The sequence below is a fragment of the Raphanus sativus genome, chromosome 5, assembly GCF_000801105.2.
Source record: "Raphanus sativus cultivar WK10039 chromosome 5, ASM80110v3, whole genome shotgun sequence".
Taxonomy (NCBI): Eukaryota; Viridiplantae; Streptophyta; class Magnoliopsida; order Brassicales; family Brassicaceae; genus Raphanus; species Raphanus sativus.
The window spans coordinates 27,448,537-27,472,711 of record NC_079515.1 but is presented as its reverse complement, the minus strand read 5'-3'; the positions used below and the strand labels follow the sequence as shown (position 1 = coordinate 27,472,711).

The 24,175-nt window shown below is 36.8% G+C and overlaps 5 protein-coding genes, 1 non-coding gene and 2 pseudogenes across 7 annotated transcripts; 4 read left to right on the top strand and 4 right to left on the bottom strand.

Annotated features, from left to right (window-relative positions):
* Positions 1-98: 98 nt before the first annotated feature.
* On the bottom strand, positions 99-2,357 carry LOC108805089 (uncharacterized). Its single transcript, XM_018577045.2, has one exon. It carries the CDS (start codon positions 2,252-2,254, stop codon positions 323-325), a length of 1,932 nt encoding a protein of 643 aa, XP_018432547.1. The 5' UTR covers positions 2,255-2,357; the 3' UTR covers positions 99-322.
* A 748-nt stretch (positions 2,358-3,105) lies between these two features.
* On the bottom strand, positions 3,106-4,562 carry LOC108858663 (actin-related protein 7-like; annotated as a pseudogene).
* A 197-nt stretch (positions 4,563-4,759) lies between these two features.
* LOC108856697 (proteasome subunit beta type-1) lies at positions 4,760-6,229 on the top strand. The gene is made up of 7 exons (XM_018630561.2): positions 4,760-4,920; positions 4,999-5,106; positions 5,241-5,322; positions 5,398-5,527; positions 5,614-5,756; positions 5,834-5,920; positions 6,010-6,229. Exons 1-7 carry the CDS (start codon positions 4,874-4,876, stop codon positions 6,082-6,084), a joined length of 672 nt encoding a protein of 223 aa, XP_018486063.1. The 5' UTR covers positions 4,760-4,873; the 3' UTR covers positions 6,085-6,229.
* On the bottom strand, positions 6,162-7,483 carry LOC108856698 (uncharacterized). Of its 2 annotated transcripts, none has more exons than XM_018630562.1 (7): positions 7,308-7,483; positions 7,152-7,208; positions 6,946-7,068; positions 6,791-6,857; positions 6,607-6,699; positions 6,409-6,522; positions 6,162-6,330 (listed from the first exon to the last, which is right to left on the bottom strand). In XM_018630562.1, the coding sequence occupies exons 1-7, from the start codon at positions 7,448-7,450 to the stop codon at positions 6,277-6,279; spliced, it is 651 nt and encodes a 216-aa protein (XP_018486064.1). In that variant the 5' UTR covers positions 7,451-7,483; the 3' UTR covers positions 6,162-6,276. The 2 variants fall into 2 exon arrangements, with proteins under 2 accessions (XP_018486064.1, XP_056866116.1); XM_057010136.1 differs by having other exon boundaries at positions 7,152-7,225; positions 7,308-7,441.
* Positions 7,484-7,663: 180 nt separating this feature from the next.
* On the top strand, positions 7,664-7,736 carry TRNAK-CUU (transfer RNA lysine (anticodon CUU)). Its single transcript has one exon. It is a non-coding gene; the product is annotated as a tRNA-Lys (tRNA).
* Positions 7,737-7,881: 145 nt separating this feature from the next.
* LOC108856985 (probable protein S-acyltransferase 14) lies at positions 7,882-10,057 on the top strand. Its single transcript, XM_018630902.2, has 7 exons — positions 7,882-8,293; positions 8,612-8,831; positions 8,903-8,994; positions 9,095-9,218; positions 9,315-9,400; positions 9,475-9,540; positions 9,659-10,057. Exons 1-7 carry the CDS (start codon positions 8,084-8,086, stop codon positions 9,776-9,778), a joined length of 918 nt encoding a protein of 305 aa, XP_018486404.1. The 5' UTR covers positions 7,882-8,083; the 3' UTR covers positions 9,779-10,057.
* Positions 10,058-13,554: 3,497 nt separating this feature from the next.
* Positions 13,555-15,804, top strand: LOC108858662 (uncharacterized). The gene has a single exon (XM_018632549.2). It carries the CDS (start codon positions 13,555-13,557, stop codon positions 15,802-15,804), a length of 2,250 nt encoding a protein of 749 aa, XP_018488051.2.
* Positions 15,805-17,989: 2,185 nt separating this feature from the next.
* Positions 17,990-19,970, bottom strand: LOC108858661 (F-box protein At3g60790-like; annotated as a pseudogene).
* Positions 19,971-24,175: the final 4,205 nt, after the last annotated feature.

Genomic DNA, 24,175 nt, shown 5'->3' with positions numbered 1-24,175 from the left:
GAATCAGATTCGAAACAGCAATAGAGATGAGTGGTGGATCAGTTGGAGGCGGTGATGTTAATAGTGGGTTTCATTTGTTAAATTACACAAAGGTTAAATAAAACTAACAACAATGTTATATATATATGCAGAGACACAATATGGGTTTCATTTTACATAAGCACACAAAGAAACCTCTACAGGCTACAACATACAAAACAAAATACTCTCGACTTATAGAATGCATAAATATACAATCTGATCCCCCAGTTATGATATACATAAGATGTGTGTGATAGCTGAGTTAGAAACTGGTTTATAAAGACGAAACCTTACCGTGTTTCTACAAAATCTCTCCATGTCTGAATCCATTGTCTTCTTCACAAGGAGAATCATACCATTTGGAGTTATCTTGATAGAAGCTATCCACTTGTATACCAACTAAACCTACGTCTGATACTATACCTTCATCGTGTCTCATCGGTTTTGTTAGTTTAGAATCTTCACAGTTGAGAATGCTCTTCTCATCAAAGTCATTGCACTTTAACCATTTCTCTGGCTTACATGATGTTTCAGACAAGATATCCTTTGGACTTGTACACCCAGATGGTGGCCTTATCTGTTCCCAAGGAACAACATCATCAAGGCTCCTCCCAAAACTGTCTTCATCATCTTCGATAAGTTCTGTATCCTTCCCATCTCCATACAAATGCTCATGCTGATGGTGATGGTCACTCCAATGAGCTAAATCGTTATCTCCAGCAAGGATTTCATCTGAGCGTGCCTTGTCAGAAAGCAATCCCGTAGTCCCCTTAACAACACCCTCGTCATCGATGTTCCTCATCTTGTTGAGCATCTCAAACAACTCTCTGGACACCGAACCCAACATCTCTTCCGGAATCTTCCCAATCTTCCCCTCTAGAGTACCAAGCTCAGTCCTCAGCTCATGCACCTGATGCAAGACACCCAAACGCATATCTCCTCCACCACCATCGTCCTTCCCAATCTCCTCAGTCTCCAGCTCTTCTTCCCTCACACCATAAACCACATCATGCTCCATCAAAAATCCCTTGTGACCAACAAGCCGATGCATGATCCTCGCATTCCCATCCATCGCCCCAGGCTCATGCCCTGAATGAACAGCATACATCTTAAAAACAGCTGTCCCTTCTTCCTCGTACACAAAAGTCTTATCCTTTTCATTATAATTAGCAATGGGGACAATCGCTCTAATCCTAAAACCACACCCACACCTCTTCGACTGATAAGGCTCCCTCTTCAAAACCCTAGACTTCTTATTAGAAGCAGGCTCACCAGCTCTATGACAAGCGTAATCCTTCACCTCCGCCATAAACGGCTTATACCTAATATACTTCTGCCTAATGCACAGCACAACCTTATGCTTAGCAGCCAACTCCTGCAGCCTATCCGCAACATCCTTAGCAGGCACATCGAAAGACTCCGTATACTCAAAACGCCGCCGTTTATTCCGCGAACCACCGGAGCCAGTAACCGCATTACAAACACCACAAGCAGCCACACAAACCCTAATAAAACTCTCGGGAATCCCATACAGCTTAGCACCGACGGTCCAAACCTGCTTAATCCTATCGATGGTCTCCCTAACCCCCAAGTGCTTCAAGTCGCCGTCACCGTGGAACCCCATGACAATGTCCTGCCACTGGCTCACGTGCGACACGAACTGCCTCGTGTTGTTCTTGAAGCAGAGGAACTCGTTGCCCGAGGCCGGGTCGAGGCGCGCGGTGAGCTTGTCCTGGATCCGTTTCCAGGCGGTGAGGTAGGCGGTGTCCTCGTTGCGGTCTTTCCAGACGGAGCGCCAGGATTTGAGGACGGAGCGAGGGGTGGCGACGCGGATCTCGGCGGGGGTGGCGAGGCGGCCTTCGCGGAGGCAGAGGATCATGAGGGAGTGGGAGTCGGAGTTGAAGGTGTAGAATTGGGAGGAGATGTGTGGCTCCGGGTTGATGTAGTCCCAGTCTCTGGGGGCTTGGTTCGAGATCGAGATCGAAATCGGAACCCTAGGGTTTGGGATTTTGGGGGTTGAGGAGGTGGGGTGGTGGGAGGAGGAGTCTTGTTCGTCGGAGGAGTGGGAGGGGGAGTCTAGGGAGGGTGAGGAGCGGAAGAGGACGAACTCCGGGAGGGAGAAGGTTGGATCTTCTTCGGGGTTGTGGTGGTGGTGGTGTGGTTGAGAGAGTATGTGCGTTGGGTCGAGAACGTGGTGGTGGAACAGATCTTCTTCGGTTTTGTGTGGATTCATCAGGAGAAGCAGAGGACGACGACGATGAAGAAGAAGAAGAAGAAGAAGGAAGGATTCTTCTGTGTTTTTTTTTTTCTTTTTGATTTATTTAATTGTTTTTTTTTTCGATTGTTTCTCATTTTAAAGAAGCTCAGTCTCGTTCCGACAATACAGATAAGTCCGAGGGGCAGTGTTTTTTAATTTCTTTAATGTATCCTAACCAATCACATTTCGGATAATTTGTAAGGCTTTATTGCTTCCGTTACGAAATCTCGTCCGTTAAAAAGAAAGAGAGCATTCATATACAACGGCTCAGATGATGTCACGTCATCAAAATCCGTAACGCCCCCTCCTGCCTCTTCGAAATTTGATTTTCTTTTTCTTTTTGCATCAGTTACCTTCACGAGTTTACTAGTATTTTTTTTCTGATCGTTGACCCAGGTAGGTTCTGTTTCTTGCTTTTTTTATCTTCTGTAGATGGCTAAGGATCTTGAACGTTCCATATCGACAAGTTTCTACTTTCTATCACCACAATGATTCGAATCTCAACGGAGACTACATGTGGAATTGTGGACTATTGCTTCACCAGTTGCAGGTTTATAAAGTTGTGATTCTTTTTTGGGTTTTACGTAAGGTTTGTTCAAACATTGTTGAGACTATGGAGTGAAATGGGAGAGAATGAGGGTGAAAAGAATGATGCTTTGTTGAAGAGGCTAGTATGTCTAAAACGAATCTGCTTAGAGAAATTGCTATGGGAAGACATTCATGATAGTGGTGTTTTGATAACTTTTCTTCGTATTCTTGTGTAAGTTTATGGAGTAGAATGATAAGATGTTCCCTTCTTGTAGAGTGACAGCAGAGTGGGAGAAAACTTGAAGGATGAAGTTTCAGAACGTTTTAACATAATGAAAATCTGGTCCAAACATTCTAAAAGTACATAGTAGACTGAGTGGGACGTCTCTGACTAATTAGGGGTTAAACCTAAACATAGCAAAAACCAAAACTAATCCTCAGCCTACAACGACAAGTAGATACGTTTTGGTGGATCAGAAACAAACAAGTGTGAATCACAGATGGTCCAGTCTCATCGTAGTCAGCTTTAGTAACATGCTGGTTCTGTGGAAACACCACCTTGGCTAGTATTGCTCCTCCTACCCAAGCCGAATACAATCCCACATTCTCTGCCATATATTCCGGCGGCTTCACCAGCGTTGGCCTAATAGCAGATGAACACAAGTTTGCTTCTTTCTGAAACCTGCTTTCGAATCCTGCCAATGACGAGAATACACCACAAACCCTTTAAGTAAATTCCAACCTCCAAAACAGTATCAACACGCATTCTAAGTTTTATCATTATAATTACCTGTCATGGAGGTTGTACCGCCACACAGTACAGTGTTCTCCAAGAGTTTCCTATGGTTCTCGGATGACACCTAGCTCGAACCGTTTTGAGGCAATGTGCTACTGCACATCACCTTCAAGAACTGGGGCAATATCTGGGAAAACACACCGAAAAAGAGAGAAAGAACAACTGAGAGATCAATCACAATATATAACAAGATCCTGATCATAACCAGCTACATACACAACACAAGGAACCAGCAGGAACAAATTTTTTGGGGGCTAAAAGTCTTAAAACTATGATAGAAGACATAAAAATTGGAGATATGAGTGTCTCTATACGAAAGACACAAAAGAGTAAGAATATCATTATTTATAACAAAGGCGGACCAAGTTATGATTATCATACCTATCTTCCCATGACCAATATCAACAGTGCAACCGGAGATCCTCCCAACAGCATAAAGGGACAACACTGCTTGCTCTGACTGACGCATAGAATCCAGACACATTGAACGTTTCAAACATCAACTGCACCAGCTGCTCCCTAATAGCCTGCCCCCCCACCACAAAACAATCAATCACATAAACAAAAATCAACTTCATTCACTATAAGAAACAAGATTGTGATCGAATCATCGAACTGAAAAAACACATGGCGGTCAAAGTTGTTATGTTTACAATCAAAGAAACAAATGAACTTCATTTACTATAAGAAACAAATGCAACTTGTAAAAGTTATTATCTTTACAATCCAAAGAAACAAACGAACTTCATTTACTATAAGAACAAAATGCAACTTGTAAAAGTTATAATCTTTTCAATTAAGAGCAAAGTTAAGAGACCTTAGGAGTAGAGATTGGATCAGTGAAGAGTATATTGCCTTCGTTACCGTAACAGATCCTCCATTCCATAGCGTCCCAGTCTCCAATGAAGCCCCTTTCAGACTTTCAGTAGGATTAAGAGTGACATCTTCAAGAACAGTGGATAGATTGGTCGAATAAAACGACGTCGTTAGGTGTTTTCATTATGGTAATTAGCAATCTAAGGCCCATATAAGGCCCCATTTAATTTTAAAAGAGGGGTCAGCAAAACAAAATGGCGTCGCTGTGTATTTTTCTTGTTGGTCATCAGCAGTCTTAAAGCCCAGAAAAAGCCCACCAGCTTTAGTCTTGGTCTCTTTCGTGTTCACAAAGCCAGAAGTCGGAGAAAGAGCTCTTGTTCTCTCTCTACTACTCTCTGTTCTCGATTCGTTAAACAAAGAATCCCTTCTTTTTTTTTCTGAAGACGCAGAGCTCAATGACGAAGCAGCACGCGAACTGGTCTCCATACGACAACAATGGAGGGTACGGATCCTGTGAACCCGACGCTGTTTGAGAGATAATGTTTGCTGATTTGTATTGATTGGTGTGTTTTTAATTCAGAACATGTGTAGCCATCGCTGGATCGGATTACTGCGTCATCGCAGCCGATACTCGGATGTCTACCGGTTACAGCATTCTAACTCGCGATTACTCTAAGATCCATAAACTGTAAGTACTTGATGATCCTTTTGGGGGGGGAGAAGTAATCTAAATGATGTGCATAGTCCGCTAGATTATTAGGGTTTCAGTAAATCACAATCGATGCTTTTTGTTCATTGGGTATGTAAAATTACTGTATCCAGAGCAGACAAGGCTGTGCTATCTTCCTCTGGCTTTCAGGCTGATGTGAAAGCACTTCAGAAAGTTCTCAAGTCAAGGCACTTGGTGAGTGAGCTTGAGCTTCCCCCTTTGCGTTTCTTTGTAAAGATGTAATAAAGTCTTCTCTTTTGTGTCCTGTAGGTTTATCAGCATCAGCATAACAAGCAGATGAGTTGTCCTGCAATGGCTCAGCTTCTCTCCAACACTCTTTACTTCAAGCGCTTTTTCCCTTACTATGCCTTTAACGTTCTCGGTGGGCTTGATGAGCAAGGTATAAAAAAAGCCATTTGCTATTATGATTGAGTATAGGAGTTGTGTTAACGTTGTGTCTTCTTCTCTCTCTCTGAAAATTTTCAGGAAAAGGCTGTGTCTTTACCTATGATGCAGTGGGATCATATGAGAAGGTTGGATACAGTGCTCAAGGTTCTGGTTCCACTCTCATTATGCCCTTCCTTGACAATCAGCTCAAGAGTCCTAGCCCGCTTTTGCTTCCTGCTCAGGTTTGTTTGTCTGTGCTTTGGCCTTTTATCAGCTTAAGCACATAATGAACCATTTTTTTTTTTTTCTGGCTATGTAGGATGCTATCACACCCCTTTCTGAACCTGAAGCAGTTGACTTGGTTAAGACTGTTTTCGCATCTGCTACTGAGAGGGATATATACACTGTAAGTTTTCCCGAGTTGTGTGCACCTGACTAATGGCTCAGTCTAATAGCTGACTAATGCTTTGTGGTTTGTTTTGTTACTTGTAATAGGGAGACAAGCTTGAGATCATGATTCTCAAGGCTGATGGTATCAGGACCGAAGTCATGGACTTGAGGAAAGACTAAGCGAGTGTTGGCAACACACCTTTGCTACTTCTCGTTTTTTCTTATTCATTAGACTCCCTGTGTTTCTTGAACCTGTGTTTGAAGTTTCCTTGTGTTAACCTCTCTTATTTATGACAGAAGTTCTTTTGAAGAGTTTTTAATAACATTCGAGTCTTGAAAAATCTTAATTGAATAACAAGAATAGAATCATAATCAGAAGCTGTTCTCTGATTCCCATCCCTTTTTCTCCAGCTCCTGTCGCAATGCCTGCATTAGACAAAGAAGAAATAATGAACCATCAGCGTAACAGAGAGACCACCAATTTCACCGTCCAAGTTTTCTTACCTTGATTCGCTTTCTGTTCACATCAAAGTCGAAGTTCCCTTTACGTGATGCAGACCGATACTCCACCGTCGAGTTCTTCCCAGGAGAGAACAAGAACTCAACATCATCTACCAACTGTCAAAGACCAAAATGTCTTTTTATGATATGGTCGTTGAAGGAGACAATAATAGGAAAAAAAAAAACTCTGCTTCTACTTACACCTAAGATTGGACTTTCATACTCGACATGAACATAGTCATCCTTCTTCTCCACAATCCGAGGAGTAAACTTGTCAGGCTTCGTCGACTTAATCTGCAACAATAATGATAAACAAAACCCCCATCTCTAGATACAACCACTCATTCAATCAAACAAATGTCAAAACTTGTTCAAGGCTCTTTACCACATTGACAAGCTCCTTCATTGCAACTTCTCTACTCACAGGCGTCTTCCTTCCACCATTATAGTTCCTTACCCACCAGTTAATAAAAAAAAAAATCTTTAAAAGCAAAAAAAAAGCAGAACCAGAACACAAATCTTATGATATTATTAGTTTACCATGGTGGAGCATAGTGGACTCGATCGCTGACACTCTCAGAAGTAGATATACAGTTGTTTGTAGCAGGACATAGAGCCAATCTCTCGTTCTTCTGTACTCCAATATAATCTGGTTTCTTCCCACTGAAAACCAAACCACAAAAGACTCTATCATTACCATACCACCACACCTCAGTAATGGACATCTGTCGGAAAAAAAAACGAACCTGAGCTGGAAAATGGCTCCGATCATTGCTAGTTCACTGCTCCTGAGAATCATCTCTCTTCCAATTTCCAAATACTATTTCAAGTCAGATACTCGGTTCCGGTGATAAACAGAGTATGCAAGGAGGAGGAGGAGGAAGGAGAGTAATACTTAGTACCTTCGAGCAATTAACTTGGGATGTTTTTCATCTGAAGAGTCTGGTATCGAAGCGGTTATACGAAGACGACGACCATCGGAGGGAAGCTTTATCCGGTGTTTATGGAGGTATAAGCAAGTGGTCGGTGACACCATGGAAGCCATCTCTCTCTTCAGAAGCTCTCTTCTTGACCCTTTGAAAATGGGGAACTAAAGAAGATGGACGAGTGATATAAACTTGTTTAGACGCTTCATGGGCTTATTACTGTGAGCCTAATGGGCCATGGTTATTGATCGTTTTAAAGCCTAATAAGCAATAAAACAGATTTGCTACATTATTTGGTTAACTAAAAGATGATGAGATAGCTATAGCAACAAGCCCGTCTAGCTCAGTTGGTAGAGCGCAAGGCTCTTAACCTTGTGGTCGTGGGTTCGAGCCCCACGGTGGGCGATTTGTTTTTTTATCAAACTTTACTTTTTTTACTCTGTTTTCGGAAAATATCGTTTTTGACTTTTTGTTTGTCGGGACAAATTAGCAATTTAACGAAATTAAAAAAAATTACATTATACATTTACGGGATCGTGAGAGACTGATTGACTTGGATAAGTCATTAAAATCACAAATCTTAATTTCGTCTGAAATTTTTCTTGTGAGCTCCCAAACAAAGGAGCAAAGAGAAAAGTCTCATTCATGGGGTCTGCATCTATGGAATGAATCAATCACTCTCGTTTTTATTTTCCCATAAACCTCCTTTTTTTTAAACTCGTCTTTTCAAATTCTGTAAAATCGTGACTGCTATGCATAGATCTGGTACTGCAATGGCGTGGAATGTGTTCAAGTTCTGTACAGCCTTACGAGGTCTCGGATCCATCATGATCTTACTAGTTCTCGGCGTTGTCGGTGTTACCTATTACGCCGTCGTTTTGTCTAATTATGGACCTGCTCTGTCTCAAGGAGGCGTTGATTCCTTTGTCGCTCTTACCATCATTGTCCTCTTCCATGTTCTCGTAAGTATAAAAGCTCAAATCTTTCGATATGGGTTTAACTTCTAGATCGTAGATTCTTGTCTGAAAAGCTTCCTTTATTTAGTAAAGCTTCGTGCTTGGAGTCAATTTAGTCAATAAAGCTTGTTGCTTTAGATGTGAACTAGTGTTAAGCATGTCACTTTAGATGTGAACTAGTCTAAAGCTTGTTACTTTAGATGTGAACTAGTGTTAAGCTTGTTGCTTTGGATGTGAACTAGTGTTAAGCTTGTTACTTTAGATGTGAACTAGTGTTAAGCTTGTTGCTTTAGATGTGAACTAGTGTACTCTTTGTTGTTGCAGCTGGCGATGCTTTTGTGGAGCTACTTCTCTGTTGTTTTCACTGATCCTGGCGTTGTGCCACCTAATTGGAGACCAGCTGCTGATGAAGAGAGAGGTGAATCTGATCCGTTAACTAGTCTTGAGTTCGTCGGGTTACAGACAGATTCTTCAAACCCTAGAGTTAGGTTTTGTAGGAAGTGCAATCAACCAAAACCTCCACGCTGCCATCATTGTTCTGTTTGTAAGTCTTCTTTTACCATATATGGAGGGAGAGTCTTAAAGTTGAATTGTCTTAAACATGGGTTAATACAGGTGGTAGGTGTGTGTTGAAGATGGATCACCATTGCGTTTGGGTCGTTAACTGTGTTGGAGCATTGAATTATAAGTACTTCCTTCTTTTCTTGGTAAGTTTTTTTTTTTTTTTTTTTCTGGACTACTAAATACTGTTTATAGAATCTTCGGCTTGTCAAAACTTTTTGTGTGTGTGTGTGTATTCAAATGCAGTTCTACACGTTTTTAGAAACGACTCTTGTGACTTTGGTTCTGATGCCACACTTCATAGCCTTCTTTAGTGATGAAGAGATACCTGGAACGCCTGGCACTCTTGCTACTACTTTTCTTGCGTTTGGTAAAATGTTCAAACTTTTAATTATGCTTTTATAGATGGTATTTTGGTTCCATCTGTTAATCAATCTCTCCTTGTTGTTTGTATCATGAACAACAGTTTTGAACTTGGCATTTGCTTTGAGTGTGATGGGTTTCTTGATCATGCACATTTCTTTGGTTGCTGGCAATACCACAACCATAGAGGTAACTCCTTTTTCTTTTTAAGTGCAAGATAAATCATCGGTTATTAAACTTTCTTGGTGTTGACTTGTGAGCAGGCATATGAGAAGAAAACAAGTGCAAGATGGCGGTATGACCTCGGCAGAAAGAAAAACTTTGAACAGGTTATTATCTAGCTGAAGTCCTGAGTTAATAATATATTTTCTTACATCAAGAGTATATATATATATATATATAGCTTGCGGTTAGTTCTAAGTTCTTTTCTTTTCTCTCTCATGTTAGGTATTTGGAATGGATAAGAGATACTGGTTCATCCCAGGATACACAGAAGAAGATCTAAGGAGAATGCCAGAGCTATATGGACTTGAATACCCTTCCAAGCCTGACTTTGATTCCCAGTAATGCTGAAGAAGTTGGCTTTGATCATCATCATCATGTAAAACAACAAATACGTAGAGGACAGAGAGATCTACTAACTTGAAGAATGATGCTTTCACTTGCCGGCAGTGTAGTGTCTTCATATAAAGGCCAGAAAAGTCATTAGATTATGGGTTTTGTAATGGAGGGAGATTACAACTTAGCTTTGTTTGTTTACACATATGTTCAATCTTATTCAATAGTTGATAACTTCATATACATATATGTTCATCTTCCAAACATAGCTTCTCTTTTAAATTGCTTCTTTTCCAGTGTTTATTTTTTTCTATATATATATATATATAAAATATATTCTATTAAAATAAAAGTCACAACTTCTCAAAAATGGACCTTTTCTAGAAAGAAGTTATGTCTCAACCGACTCTTCTTAGAGCATCTCCAATGTACACCTCTATTTTTTCCTCTAAAATAGAGAAACTTTATTATAGAGGTGGATTTGCTCCAATGTATGCCTCTATAATAGAGTTTCTCTATTTTAGAAGAAAATATAGAGGAATTCTATTTTTTACCTCTATATTTAGAGATGGAAATAGCATATCTCTATATTTTCCTCTATAAATAGAGAAACTCTATTATAGAGGCATACATTGGAGCAAATCCAACTCTATAATAGAGTTTTTCTATTTTAGAAGAAAATATAGAGATTAAAATAGAGGTGAGTTGGAGATGGTCTTACCATGTCTCAACTGACTCTTCTTATGCTGTTTTCGATACACTTGCCAGTACTATTATTCATCCATTGCACTATCTCTTCTCAATGTTCTTAACCGCTATAGTTTCACTAGAGATCTTTAAAGAACTTTCTCTTATGAATATTGTTAGTCTCAGTTTTATACATTATGAGATTGTACCAGAATGTATTCTTGTGTTCTATTTCTTGGTAATGAGGATTGAAAAACAATTCATTCGATCTGTAACACTTCAGATACTAAAGCCAGGTTCTCAGCGATGACCCACATGGCCACAACAATTCAGTCTCTCATCTTGGGATAACATCGACGAGAGCTGTGTGACATTTTCCTCACGTGCATTAGATATGGCAGAACCACTGAAAACACCACATCAAACTGATAACTGCACAGAAGGCTGGTACTTAATTTCCCTTTCAAATCTGATTTCGATCTCCTTACCACTTCTCTTTATAAGATCCTTCATGCTCATCTTAGCTTTTTACTCTTCACTTATCCTACTATTGTAGAATGGTTTAGACAGCTAATTGTGTGGGTGATGTCGGAATTGAGGTTTATGTTTCTAACTGATGATATACTGATAGGTTTAGTCTCTTTTGATTCTACTGTTGCGACCTCGAGTAACATTTATATCGCTTTACCGCGATTGTCTGCAGTTTTCTTACGGGTTCCTATATGGATTTTGGTGTTGTGTTCGTGTATCTCTCTTCTTGGTGGCAGGTAGAAGAGAAATTCATTGTCATCTTTATCCCGATGAATATGAATGTGGCGGGCTATGATTGCTCGCATGTTCCTCGTTTGAATCCGTCTTCTTTCCTAATATATCCTCCTATATGGAATGATTTGGATGAACAAGTTTCGTTGGTATTGCAAGGATCTTCCTCCCATCGAATGCTCTCTGCGTATGGTGCAGTGTGTGTGGTCCTCCTACGGGTTACACTAGATGCGGTCTTTGAAGAAGCTTATGATGTTGTTGTGATACAAGTTCAGTTGGTTCTTTTTGTGATTCGTTTCGCCACTCTATCCTTTAAGTTATCTTTGTATGTTTGTTTGGCTGGTAATAGCCTCTTTGTATCCTCCTTTATTGGAGTGTAAACATCTTTAAGATTAATGCAAGTTTAGTTTGATCAAAAAAAAAAAACTTCTACTAAAATTTGTAGATTTAACTTCTTGAAATGACCAGGTCGCATTGCTTTTTTTAATTTTATCTGTAGTATAATCTTTGCTAGGACAAAAGAGTATTGATCGGTCTTCCACACAAAACTACGAGTGAGTTCGCTTCTATTTCGTTTGACTGGAAAATCAAGAGGTCATGGTGAAATATTTCATTGTTTTCTATATGTTTTAATTTACTTCTTTTCAAGAATAAGGAGGTGAAGAAACTTCATCGTGCTCTTGATACGGCCGTTGTAGTTCGAACTCTAACGGTCTAACCTATGATAAGTGGAATAAATCGTTGATTTGTTTATAGTTATAGGTTTGGTTTTGCTGTGTACTTGGTCATTTCATAGCTCAGACCAACATATATACCCTCTCATCCGACCACCAAATAATATCCCACCCAACACCTACAATACAATATTGGGGAATTTTCAAAAATACCACTTTTAAGGTACCATTATTCATCTTTACCACCATTAAAGACACATTTTCAATAATACCTTATTTATTAAAATGGTAAAGACTCTTATATATTTGTTTTTATATGTTTTTCAAAATTTTAATCCCAAATTCTAATTCCTAAACCTCTAATTCTAAACCCTAAACCCAAAATCTTCAACTCTAAACCCTAAACCCTAAACTATATACCCTAAATTAAATATCCTAAACCCTAAACCCTAAAGTCTAAACTATAAACCCTAAATCCTTAACTCTAAACCCTAAATCTTAAACTCTAAACCCTAAACTATATACCTTAAACCCTAAAACATCAAATCTAAACCCTAAATCCTAAACCTTTAAATCTAGACCCTTCATTAAAAGTAGTGGTAAAAGTGGTTAGTGTAAACATGAAAAGTGGTACTATGAAAATGGTATTTTTGGCAATTTCTCTACAATATTAAGCTTCTTGAAGTAAGTTCTACTGATTGAGTAACTAGCCTCTGACTTCGGGTGCATTGAACAACTCCGATTAGTCATTTCTTCAAAATGATTCTCAATATTTGTCTATTGTCTAATGTTTTAACTAGGTGTTTTGTTATATTTTTTTAATTTAAATATATTTAAAAAAAAGAAATTTTATTAATATTGTAGATTTGATTATTTTTACCAATATTTTAATAGAAATTTGATTTAATAAAACATAATATTAAGATTAAAATAGTTTTGCTTATTTTAAATTGTATTTAAGAATATATATATATAGTTATATATTAAAAATTATAATCTTTGATATTTTTTTATCTATTACTTTTGTTCAAATATATTAAATCAATCTTTATAAAACTAATAAAATGATATAAAATTGTATACTTATCAAAATTAAAACTAAACAATATTTATAAAAAAATAGATATATAAAATAAATTATTAATATTACGATTAAATTTTATATTTTTTTTAAAAAAATATAGAACATTTTAAAAAATTAGCAATAAAAATTGTATAATTAATTATAAAATAGAATAAATAATATTTAGAAGTTCAGAAAATCATATTTGGATATATTTATTTTAATGATGATGTATGAGTTATTACATTAGACTTATTCAGAAAGTCCACGGTGCAAAGAAAGTTGAGGAATACAGACCTATAGCTTTGTGTAATGTTTATTACAAAGTGATCTCCAAACTCCTCTCTCTACGCCTGAAGCCGGTCCTCCACTCCATAATTTTGGAGAATCAGTCTGCCTTCATCCCTGGACGCGCAATTACAGACAATGTGTTAATAACACATGAAGTGCTCCAATACTTAAAGACATCTCAAGCTCAAAAACAGTGCTCCATGGCGGTAAAAATGGATATGTCTAAAGCGTATGACAGAGTGGAGTGGGATTTTGTCTCAGAGGTCATGACTCGATTGGGCTTTCATCCTAAATGGATCAACTGGGTCATGCAATGCATCACGACTGTAACCTACTCATTCCTAATCAATGACTCTATCTACGGCTCAGTTAAACCACAACGAGGGATCAGGCAGGGGGACCCTATATCACCTTACCTTTTCATCCTGTGTGGAGAGGTCCTCTCTGGACTCTGCAGAAGAGCAGAACTGGATGGCTCGCTCAGAGGCCTTCGTGTGGCTCGCGGCAGTCCTAGAGTCAATCACCTGCTGTTCGCAGATGATACCATGATGTTCTGCAACTCCTCTCCAGAATGCTGCCTCTCCCTACGAAATATCCTACAAGAATATGAGAAAGTTAGCGGTCAAAAAGTTAATATAGCAAAGTCATCTATTACTTTCTCGGTTAAAACCTCCCCAGAAACAAAAGCAGCAGTAAAAGAGACCCTAGGAATTCAGAAAGAAGGGGGAGTAGGCAAATATTTAGGGTTGCCAGAACACTTCGGAAGAAGAAAAAAGGATATGTTTACCTCTATCGTTGACAGAATCCGCCAAAGAGCCTCTAGCTGGTCAAATCGTTTCCTATCCAGAGCCGGTAAACTCACTATGCTCAAAGCGGTCCTCACTGCAATCCCAACTTACTCGATGTCCTGCTTCCAACTCCCGGTGAGCCTCTGCAAAAGAATCCAATCAACTCTTACACAGTTTTGGTGGAATAGCACAAGTGGAAAAAAGAAAATGTGTTGGGTTGCTTGGCAAAAGCTAACCAAACCAAAAGCAGCAGGGGGATTAGGATTGCGAGACATCCAAATGTTCAACCAGGCTTTATTAGCAAAGGTAGCGTGGAGGATCCTTACCTCACCAGGATGCTTGCTAGTTCGTGTTCTTCGAGGGAAATATTGCCATAAAAAGAGCTTCCTTGACGTTCAAGTTCCCTCAGTCTGTTCCTACGGTTGGAGAAGCATCCTCCATGGGCGTGACCTTCTGAAAGACAACCTAGGCAAAGCAATAGAAAACGGTCAAGATACGAGAGTGTGGAAGGATCCTTGGATCTCCCTTGAGAAACAAGTTAAACCGTTTGGACCTGTTCGCGAAGCCAACATGGATCTACGCGTATCGGACCTCCTAACTGATGATCTAAAGTGGAATACAAAAAGGGTTGAGTCTATCTTACCAGAGTTCAGCAAGCAAATCCATTGCATCAAACCTAGTCGAAAAGGCGCCGAGGATATTCATATCTGGCTCCCTCTCAATTCGGGTGTATACTCCACTAAATCGGGTTACAACTCGGTGGCAGAACTACCACAGACGGCCCAACTAGTTCCCACACCTGCCTCAGGACCTGAAATAGATTTCAGTTGGATAAAAGACGTGTGGTCTCAGAAAACGTCTCCTAAGCTAAGACTCTTCCTCTGGTCGGTTATACAAGGAGCCTTACCTATCGGCTCTGAACTGCAACGAAGAGGAATGGTATCAGCAGCTCTGTGTCCACGATGCAAGGAAGAAGAGACAACACTACACATCTTTCTCCAATGCCCCTTTGCAAAAGAAGTATGGAGCCACATCCCCCTAAAGCATTCAGTTCACCCAGCTGATATCTCGGAGTTCCGGTCCCTGCTGGTCAACCACCGGTCCTCGATATGTCTCCCTCCAACAGGAATTAGAGTCCCCATTCTACCTTGGGTTTGCTGGCAGCTATGGAATGCTCGGAACCGATTAATCTTCGAAGACAAAGCCTGCAACCCTCGCGACACAGCAACAAAGATCCTCTCTTCAGCACTAGAATGGGACCAAGCGCAAGTTTCCATGCCCTCGAGACATCGATCGAATGCTCCTCCGGTACTACAGCCGCCAAACCGAGACGACACCCAGACCCAATCGCAAATTGCTTCGTGTTTTGTTGATGCAGCCTGGGACGCCGCCTGTTCTCGAACAGGTCTCGCATGCGTGATTGTCCAGAACCCAACGCAAGACCACATCTCAGAATCGCAGATCGTCGACTCGGTGTCCTCTCCACTCATGGCGGAGGCGATCGCCCTACGACGCGGGCTAGAACGTGCCCTAGAAGAGAGGATCCCCTCTATCAGAGTCCTCTCGGATTGCCAAACGCTCATAAGAGCTATCGTCAACAAGAATCAGATCAAGGAGATTTATGGTGTTCTACAAGACATCGATGCCTTGTCTTCTCTGTTTTCTTCGGTTTCTTTCCAGCATATCTCTCGTTCACAGAACAGAGATGCTGATTTTAGTGCAAAACAGCTCCTTAAGGCCCACTATCTTTTATCTTCTGCAATTATGTAATAGCCCATGGGCTAGAGACCATCCCTCTTTTTTTGCTTAAATTAAATCTGTTGTTCAAAAAAAAAAATGCATGAGTTATTACCATATTTTAATATATGAGTTATGATAATATTCTATAAACTTTAGCAAGAATATAAATGAACATTATATGTAATTTATCATATCATATTTAATCATAAGATAGTCATCAATTTTAGTAATCATGTCACATTTCTTTTGAAAAAATGATTGTATAAAAGATATAATGGCAAATTACTTCTAAAATAATGTCTAAGAGATAAATAAGATTAGTATATTTATGGAAACCCCGCTTTAACCTGTTTTAATGTTTGAACTGTTACATTGTCAACAAATATTTTGAACTATTACATATAAACCTTTATAAAGGTTAAAATTAATGCTCGACATTAAAACACACTTTTTTGTTGGCATTTATTTTTTTTATTTTTTCGTTAATGGCTGTTTAAATAAAAATTATTTTTAGAATTTTAACCTTTTATTTGATTAATATAACACGTTATTTTATATAATTATGTATACAGCTACGTTGTTGACATATCTTTTTATAGTGATATGCTAATTATTCCTCATAATATCGGTTAAGATGTATACAATTTAATTATTATATTATATACACTTTATATTTGTGAAGAAATACAAAATAAAAAACTTATAGTTATTTCACTTTTTATTTTCACCCCTATTCCAAAGAAAATATATTTTATTTTCACAGACTATTACAGTATAATATATATATTCAGTTACAATAAACTTTGATATTTTTCAAAAATATTATTAATCAAACTAAAACAACATAACTTACATCTTAGCCCAAGATGATTTATTAAGCTAGAAATTAATTTATTCAAATTTTAAATATTTTACATAGACATTAATTTTACCAATTAACAAATCATTTTTTGATAGAAAAGATATATATTCATATAAATTCATTTAGTTTAACGAGTTTTAAATAGGTTATTCGATTAAAAAATATTTATTAATTGTGATTTTATTTAAAGTTAGTGAAGACCTATTAACCCATATATATATATTATTTAACAAAATATATTAAAGTTCAAAATTTACAAACATTTTTCAAAAAAAATGTTCGGTTTTCGGTACTTATTGGATTTGATATTGTTTTTCAGATATAACAGTTTAAGAACCGTTTGAATATGTAAGTAAGTTCTAATAGAGTATGATATTTTGATTTTGGGATCGATTAAGAATCATTTTTTTGTACATGTATTATTGACTAATTATGTTAAGAAACTACTAAAAAAATATAATATATTGCACTCTTTATGAATAAAATTTTAAAATAATTTCTGAAATGCATAAGGTATAACAGTGTATAGTTATTCAATTTAAATATTCAATATCATAATCTAGTAACAATAATTAATTCTCATATCTTAAACACAATACTTATGTAGAAAACGATAACACAAAAAAGGAAAAATATGAAAACCTAAATCATTAAATAAAATAACAAAAATTGATTAACTCACACACCTAAACATACCCTATCAGCCTGACCATAGCTTCGTATCAGACTTTTTGAGGATGATTGGTAAAGGCTGTAACTTTATGTTGTTAGCTGTAATATTTAATCTATAGATTTATTTGATGTAGCTTTGGTTGCTGTAGTTTCGTAAAGCATTTATTTTTTGCTCTAGAAATAATGCTCTCTACAACCATATTTCAATTTTGTAGAGATTTTTTTGCTGTAAGACTTTTTAGAAAAAGAAAACTTGATTGGTTAACATATATGTCTCTCAACTAAATTTTGGCTTTCTAGAACATCTACAGCGACATCCAATCATCCTCCCCACGATGTAATTTTTCATATTGTAAAAAATACTCCGTTTAACACAAGAAATTCGTTAAGTTTTTCGTAGTTTACTTACATAAATGGTGTGAAAAGAAAATTCTTTTTTCTGTTAAATAGGTTCACATAACGTAATCTCTTTTGCAAAAACATTAACCAAATACAAGAACGTGATAAAACGAAAATCAGAAAATATTCATATCAAGACAATGTAAATCTCAAATCTCTTTGTTTTAATCATAAATTCTCAAATGGTAGAACATAAAACAAGTACGAAAACCACATAATCCTCAGATATAATAAAGAAAAGGCTAGCAAACAGTTTATACTAGCAATGGAACCAAAGTTTCATCAGAAGCATTTAATAGAAGGTTTGTAACAAGGAAGATCCATCAACTTGGCCACAGCTGCTTCTGCGTTCAGCTTCTTCGTCGGAGGAAACGAAGAAGTCTCGATCATCATCTTAATTATCACCGTCTCTTGCATCAGCAAACGTGAAGCAAACGCAAACTCTTTCTCATTCGAACCATCAAAGTTATACAACAACACATTATAAAAATATAAATCAGCGTCTGCAGGGAACGGTTTTTTCATGTGTTCTATCGTTTGTAGAACATTCACCTTCTTCTCTAGGAGATTTCTTGTTCTGAAATGAAAATATGAGATATATAAGAGAAGTGGTCAAGTTCTAACCATTACTTAATGAGAATTTAACCATGACATGAATATACCTTGAACAAGATCTCAAGCTCCATCACAAGGTTGGTCCACATATGCAAAACTTCCTTCAGTATCTCCAATTCTTTCGGATCAAATATATCTACACTCACTGATAAACACCCATGCCGTCTCATACCATGAAAGTCACTAACCAAAAGCTCATGCCAAATGTTTTTCTCCTAATTAAGATTCAGTATACATCATACATGTCAATATATATATATATATATATATATATATATATATATGTATTATTTTCAAAATATAAAAATGATTGTGTTAGTTAGTTAAGTTTGTACCTGAGCGAGATATGATGACGATGCATTATAGTAGAGGTGAGGGAAAACAATACCGTGATCATCCACCAACCAAGCATTTTTGTTAACCTGGATGTTGGGAGCAACGAGGATGAAGTTGTCTCTCTTAACTTTGATAAACCTGATGTCTAGAACATCTAGACAAGTTGCATACACTTCCATCCTATCAAACTTGCAAGGGAAGGTCACTTGCAAGAACTTCAAGTTGTTGTTCTCAATCTTCAACACACCACGCGGGGTTAGGAAATCGACTTTCAACACAATCACCTCGAGGGAGGAGAAAGCTGCTAAGACTCCGCTAAGGACATTAGCTTGTGAGATGACAATGTTTATAAGCTTGAGGGTCTTAAGATTCTTGCAATTGCTGAAGGCTTGTGGACTTATTAGGATGTAACCACAAAGTGATAGTGAACTGAGGCTATGATGTGAAAATGTATCTGGGCGCAAGCGGAGCAAACTAGCTCCTTTGTCACACCTTATATAAGGGATATGGTTTATAAGTGTGAGATCTTTTGTGTGTTTCGAACGAGTCACTGAGTCGATCCAACTTTGGAGCGTACCATCCTTATATTGGGATACGTAATGCTGAATAATGCAGCTCTCTAGGTGGCCACGGTGATTATTTATAGCCTACAGAACGCAAAATGATTATAATTTTTCTTTAAAAAAAATTGTTCACTGTATTAATTTCATGTTATGTACGTGCAAACATCTGCAGGCATGGAATGGAAGTTGTATATCAAAACCTATATATATTAAGACACGTTTTCTAGTCTGTGCATGATTTGGTTCCAGCTAATCTGTTTGTGTGAAGCATATTATATATCAATATCGAAAGTTAATATTTACAATTGAAAGCCATCATTAAGTATCATGTAGTTTATGCCCGTTCTCAAAAAAGTATCATGTAGTTTTGTTTGTCTGTGTTCTAAATGGAGTAACGCAACACATCACTTCTAGATTCTCATTCACTAAGGTTCTGTACCCACTTTTAAATCCGTTAAAACATATTTAAGAGGCATATTATTTTATCGCATATTATACCATATAGTTGATTCTTCTACTACAAATTCAAATGCACGCACATTCATCTATCGACACATTACTCTATATAGGCCGATCCATTTTGTGTATTCTCTTATATATGTAGAGAGAGACAAACCTTCGTAGAGAAAATGATTAAAATGAAAACCTATGAGAGAAGAGAATTGACGAACCTTGGTCATTGACCTAGCCAACTGAACAGAAACAGGATGCAAATGCTCATCGAGGGTTGTTTCCAAGACCTTGTTCATGTCGAGGACGAGATGAGACCTCCATTTCCACACATCCTCCCATCGTGACGATAAAAGACTTGTTCTTACAGCTTCTTCAGTAGACAAATTTGAGAGAATCATTTGCAATAACTCGTCTGGGAGTTTGCTGATCCAATCATGGTCATCGATATGATATTGGAGCTTTCTATGTGACGATGTTGATGATGAGTGTGTCGTCATGGCTATTGGATCAAAGAAGATGAAAGAAATTAAAGCGAGAGAGGAGAGATGGAATGCAGTTAGTGTTGAGACATAGATGGATATGAAAATGAAAATGAAAATGAAAATGGAAGATGTTTTTTTGTTGTTTATGAAAGATGTGAAAGATTCTACATTTATTTATTTTCTTAATTTTTTTTTTGGGAAATGTTTGTACCAACTCTTGACCATTTGCAATTCTGATGTGTTTCCTTCTTTAACATACATAAAAGTAGAAATATATTATTCTGTGTAAAATAAAAAAATATATCAATTGCAAGAATTCTTTTTACCAACTCTTAAGTCTTGACCATTTGCAATTTTAAATTTTAAATGTGTTTCCTTCGTTGACATACATAAAATTTATAGAAATAAATTACTTTCTGTGTAAATTTTTTTTTTTCAGTTGCAAGGTAATTTTTTTGATGTGCACCACAAATAAATAAAAACATGTTATTCTCGTTTTCATTAGAGACATGATGAACCAGAAATTATCTGTGACAAAAAAAAAAAAAGATGAACCAGAAATTATATTAGGTGTAAGATATGTGGCATTTTTAAAAAGTGCAAATTTTTTGTTTCCCTTTACGGAATAATCCCATAAATAATATTAACAGTCTTAAAAACTGGTTTAAAAGTTGACACACAAACTAAATAAAAAAGTAATGATTTCAGAATTATGAGGGAACTTTTCGAAATTCTATCAAAAACATAATACTCTATCTATCACATTCAACGTACTTGACTACAAGTCTACAAGTTACATCATTAAAAAGGAACTTAAATATATTATCCTTTAAATGGTCTCATCACCCAGATTATTTTCTATAAACGCTTGAACAAATGCTCTTCTCCTGACCGAGGATCATTGTGTTTAATCCAACGGCTATGAACCTTCTTCAAATCACCACCACCACTGGCTGATCATGCACATTTCTTTGGTAGCTGGCATTGGCAATACCACTTCTATGGAGGTAACCTTTCAAAGTCTCAGTAAATCCCATGGCCAAAGCTCGAAATGAGATTATTTGGCGATATGTTGAATCATCGATTAATAACCTTTCTTGGTACTGAGTTGTGAGCAAGCATATGAGAAGAAAACCAGTGCAATATGGAGGTTATCTAGCTGAAGTCATAAGTTAATATATATATATAGCTTGCAGCCAATTCTAAGTTCTTTTTTTTTCTCCATCATGTTTGGTATTTCGAATGGATAAGAGAAACTCATTCACCCCGGCCTCCCGGGATATACTGAAAGAAGATCTAAGGATTATACCGGAGCTGCATGGACTTGAATACCCTTTGAAACCTGACTTTGATCATGTACGATATTGTACGATCATCGTCGTCAGCCTAGAGTTAAACGTATTTTGGACTGGAATAATGGAAGGATATGTGATATATTGCGAAAATGTCATATAATGATTGCATGTTCAGTAAACAGTTGATGTAGCGGAAGCTTTAAAAGATAGAACTAGAGATCCGTTGATTCTGAGAATACCCGGAAAACTAGGATAATTATAAAGATCTTATTTAGTCTAAGAATGCCTAAGATCAATGTCTTCTTAAGTTCGTTGAGATCACCAATGATCTACCGAAAACACCAATGATCTACCGAAAACAAGGAACAAAAGAGAAAACTCTTAACTTTTATTAATAATCAATCAACTCAATACAAGATTAAGCATAGACGGCTATATATAATAAAACCATAAAACCCTAAAATAATAAAGATAATTATCCTAATAATTAATAAAATAAATAATAAGATATTGGAATATTTCCAAATATCTATCTACATCATTCTCTCCGGGTTGGAGAAGATTCGTCCTCGAATCTTGATCGTAGTCTTCGAATCCAAAACGTTTTCCCATGAAAACTCTTCCTCGAATCTTCAATAGCATGTTTTGCACGATCTTTGCACGGATTTGCTTGTAACTTGAATCTTCATAAATCCGTTTTTGCACAAAATTTACCCGCAACAAATTATTAAGATTCTGCACAAAATCTTCATCAATATGATTCTGCCCTAACTTTGCACGAAACTCATCCTGCACAGACTTTGCACGGAAATCATCTCGCCCGAATTTTACACGGACAACACAGACATCATCTTCATAGATATCGAAGATCGGATCACCATAAATCTCACGATAGATCTCATGGTTCTCTTCTCTCTCAACAAAAGGACTTTCGTCCAGGATAGGGTAGATGCTAATACTCACCATGACATCCAGAATCGTTCTTCGATTGAGAAACCAAAGAAACCTGGCTCTGATACCAACTGATGTAGCGTAAGCCTTAAAAGATAGAACTAGAGATCCGTTGATTCTGAGAATACCCGGAAAACTAGGATAATTACAAAGATCTTATTTAGTCTAAGAATGCCTAAGATCAATGTCTTCTTAAATTCGTTGAGATCACCAATGATCTACCGAAAACAAGGAACAAAAGAGAAAACTCTTAACTTTTATTAATAATCAATCAACTCAATACGAGATTAAGCATAGACGGCTATATATAATAAAACCATAAAACCCTAAAATAATAAAGATAATTATCCTAATAATTAATAAAATAAATAATAAGATATTAAAATATTTCCAAATATCTATCTACATCAACAGTGATTTCGAATCTTCAAATAAATTAACGCATTGTCTGTCGAATGGAATGGGGCCTATAGATCGAGTGAGTGGGTGTGGGTGGCCCATTAGCCGTGGATGGTCAGGGAAGTTACAAGTGGTATCAGAGCTGGTTAACTATCTCGGTTCTAATCCGATATGTCTTGAGACCTATTGTGGTGCGCAATAAGGGGTGAATGGGGTGAATTGTAATATTCTGATTTCTAGTATATGTGAAAAGATTTAAGAGAATTAATTTGGGTATCTACTTACCAAAGTCGACTTACCTTTTCAGTCATGGACTGGAATAATGGAAAAATGAATGACATATCGAAAAGTGATTCGCGATATCGTACGAGTGAGGTCAAAGCATAAGGAACAATCATGTTGTGATTGTAAAGTCAATAAACAATGATTTTGATTTTTTTTTTAAATTAACACACTGTCTGTCAGATGGGATGAAATCCACAGATAAAATGAATGAATATAGATCGTTCATTAACCATAGACGATCGGGCGGTACACTTTTGAAGGCGAAAATCTACTAACTTGAAGAATGATGCTTTCACTTGCCGGCAGTGTACGTAGTGTCTGCTAATAAAGGGGGAAAACGTCATTAGATTACGGTTTTGTTAAAGGAGGGAGATTACAACTTAGCTTTGTTTGTTACACATATGTTCAATCTTATTCAATACTAACTTCATGTACATATAATCATATATCATCTTCCAAACGTAGCTTTTCTTTTAAATTGCTTCTTTGTTGATTTTTGATTAAAACAAAAAATATATTTATATTAGCAACAAAGATTAATAAAGTTGCTATCCACAAATTTATATTCTTTTTCTTTTTTTTCAATAGTGGTTTTAATATAAAAGTGAAAAAGATGACGGCAAAACCTAATTAAATCCCCAAAAATTTGATATGAACTTTTCTTTATCCTAATGCAAATTGATTTCAACGTAATAAATAAGTAGAAAATTTAGGCTAAGTTTCTTCTTGGTTCTAAAACTTGTAGAGAGTAAAGTAAAAATTTTAAAAGTTAAAATTTTATTTATCAATAGCTTAAAATACAATCATTTCAAATTTAATTACGATAAATAAATAATAGTGAAAATAAAATTAAATGAGAAATACAATCATTTTTCTCACTGAGAATGTAATGATTTTTAACACTTAATTAGTACGACAAAAAAATTAATAGTGAGAAATAAAATTAAATGGCAAATAAATAATAGTGAAAAAATGATTGAATTTTCACTATTATTTATTCTCACTGAGAATGTAATGATTTTTTTTCTTTTTTTTTTTTGAAAATAAATATCAATGCTTCCGTTCCACAAAAGCATACAAAGTAGGGGT

What these genes read in the sequence shown, in the direction of transcription:
- LOC108805089 (XM_018577045.2), bottom strand. Translation starts at nt 2,254, where the DNA reads ATGAATCCACACAAAACCGAAGAAGATCTGTTCCACCACCACGTTCTC.
- LOC108856697 (XM_018630561.2), top strand. Translation starts at nt 4,874, where the DNA reads ATGACGAAGCAGCACGCGAACTGGTCTCCATACGACAACAATGGAGG. An exon ending in TACTCTAAGATCCATAAACT is followed by an intron (nt 5,107 to 5,240) that starts GTAAGTACTTGA and finishes TACTGTATCCAG; the next exon opens with AGCAGACAAGGCTGTGCTAT. An exon ending in CGCTTTTGCTTCCTGCTCAG is followed by an intron (nt 5,757 to 5,833) that starts GTTTGTTTGTCT and finishes CTGGCTATGTAG; the next exon opens with GATGCTATCACACCCCTTTC.
- LOC108856698 (XM_018630562.1), bottom strand. Translation starts at nt 7,450, where the DNA reads ATGGCTTCCATGGTGTCACCGACCACTTGCTTATACCTCCATAAACAC. An exon ending in TGAAGGAGCTTGTCAATGTG is followed by an intron (nt 6,700 to 6,790) that starts GTAAAGAGCCTT and finishes TTATTGTTGCAG; the next exon opens with ATTAAGTCGACGAAGCCTGA. An exon ending in ATGAAAGTCCAATCTTAGGT is followed by an intron (nt 6,523 to 6,606) that starts GTAAGTAGAAGC and finishes GGTCTTTGACAG; the next exon opens with TTGGTAGATGATGTTGAGTT.
- LOC108856985 (XM_018630902.2), top strand. Translation starts at nt 8,084, where the DNA reads ATGCATAGATCTGGTACTGCAATGGCGTGGAATGTGTTCAAGTTCTGT. An exon ending in TTGTCCTCTTCCATGTTCTC is followed by an intron (nt 8,294 to 8,611) that starts GTAAGTATAAAA and finishes TTGTTGTTGCAG; the next exon opens with CTGGCGATGCTTTTGTGGAG. An exon ending in GCAATACCACAACCATAGAG is followed by an intron (nt 9,401 to 9,474) that starts GTAACTCCTTTT and finishes ACTTGTGAGCAG; the next exon opens with GCATATGAGAAGAAAACAAG.
- LOC108858662 (XM_018632549.2), top strand. Translation starts at nt 13,555, where the DNA reads ATGCAATGCATCACGACTGTAACCTACTCATTCCTAATCAATGACTCT.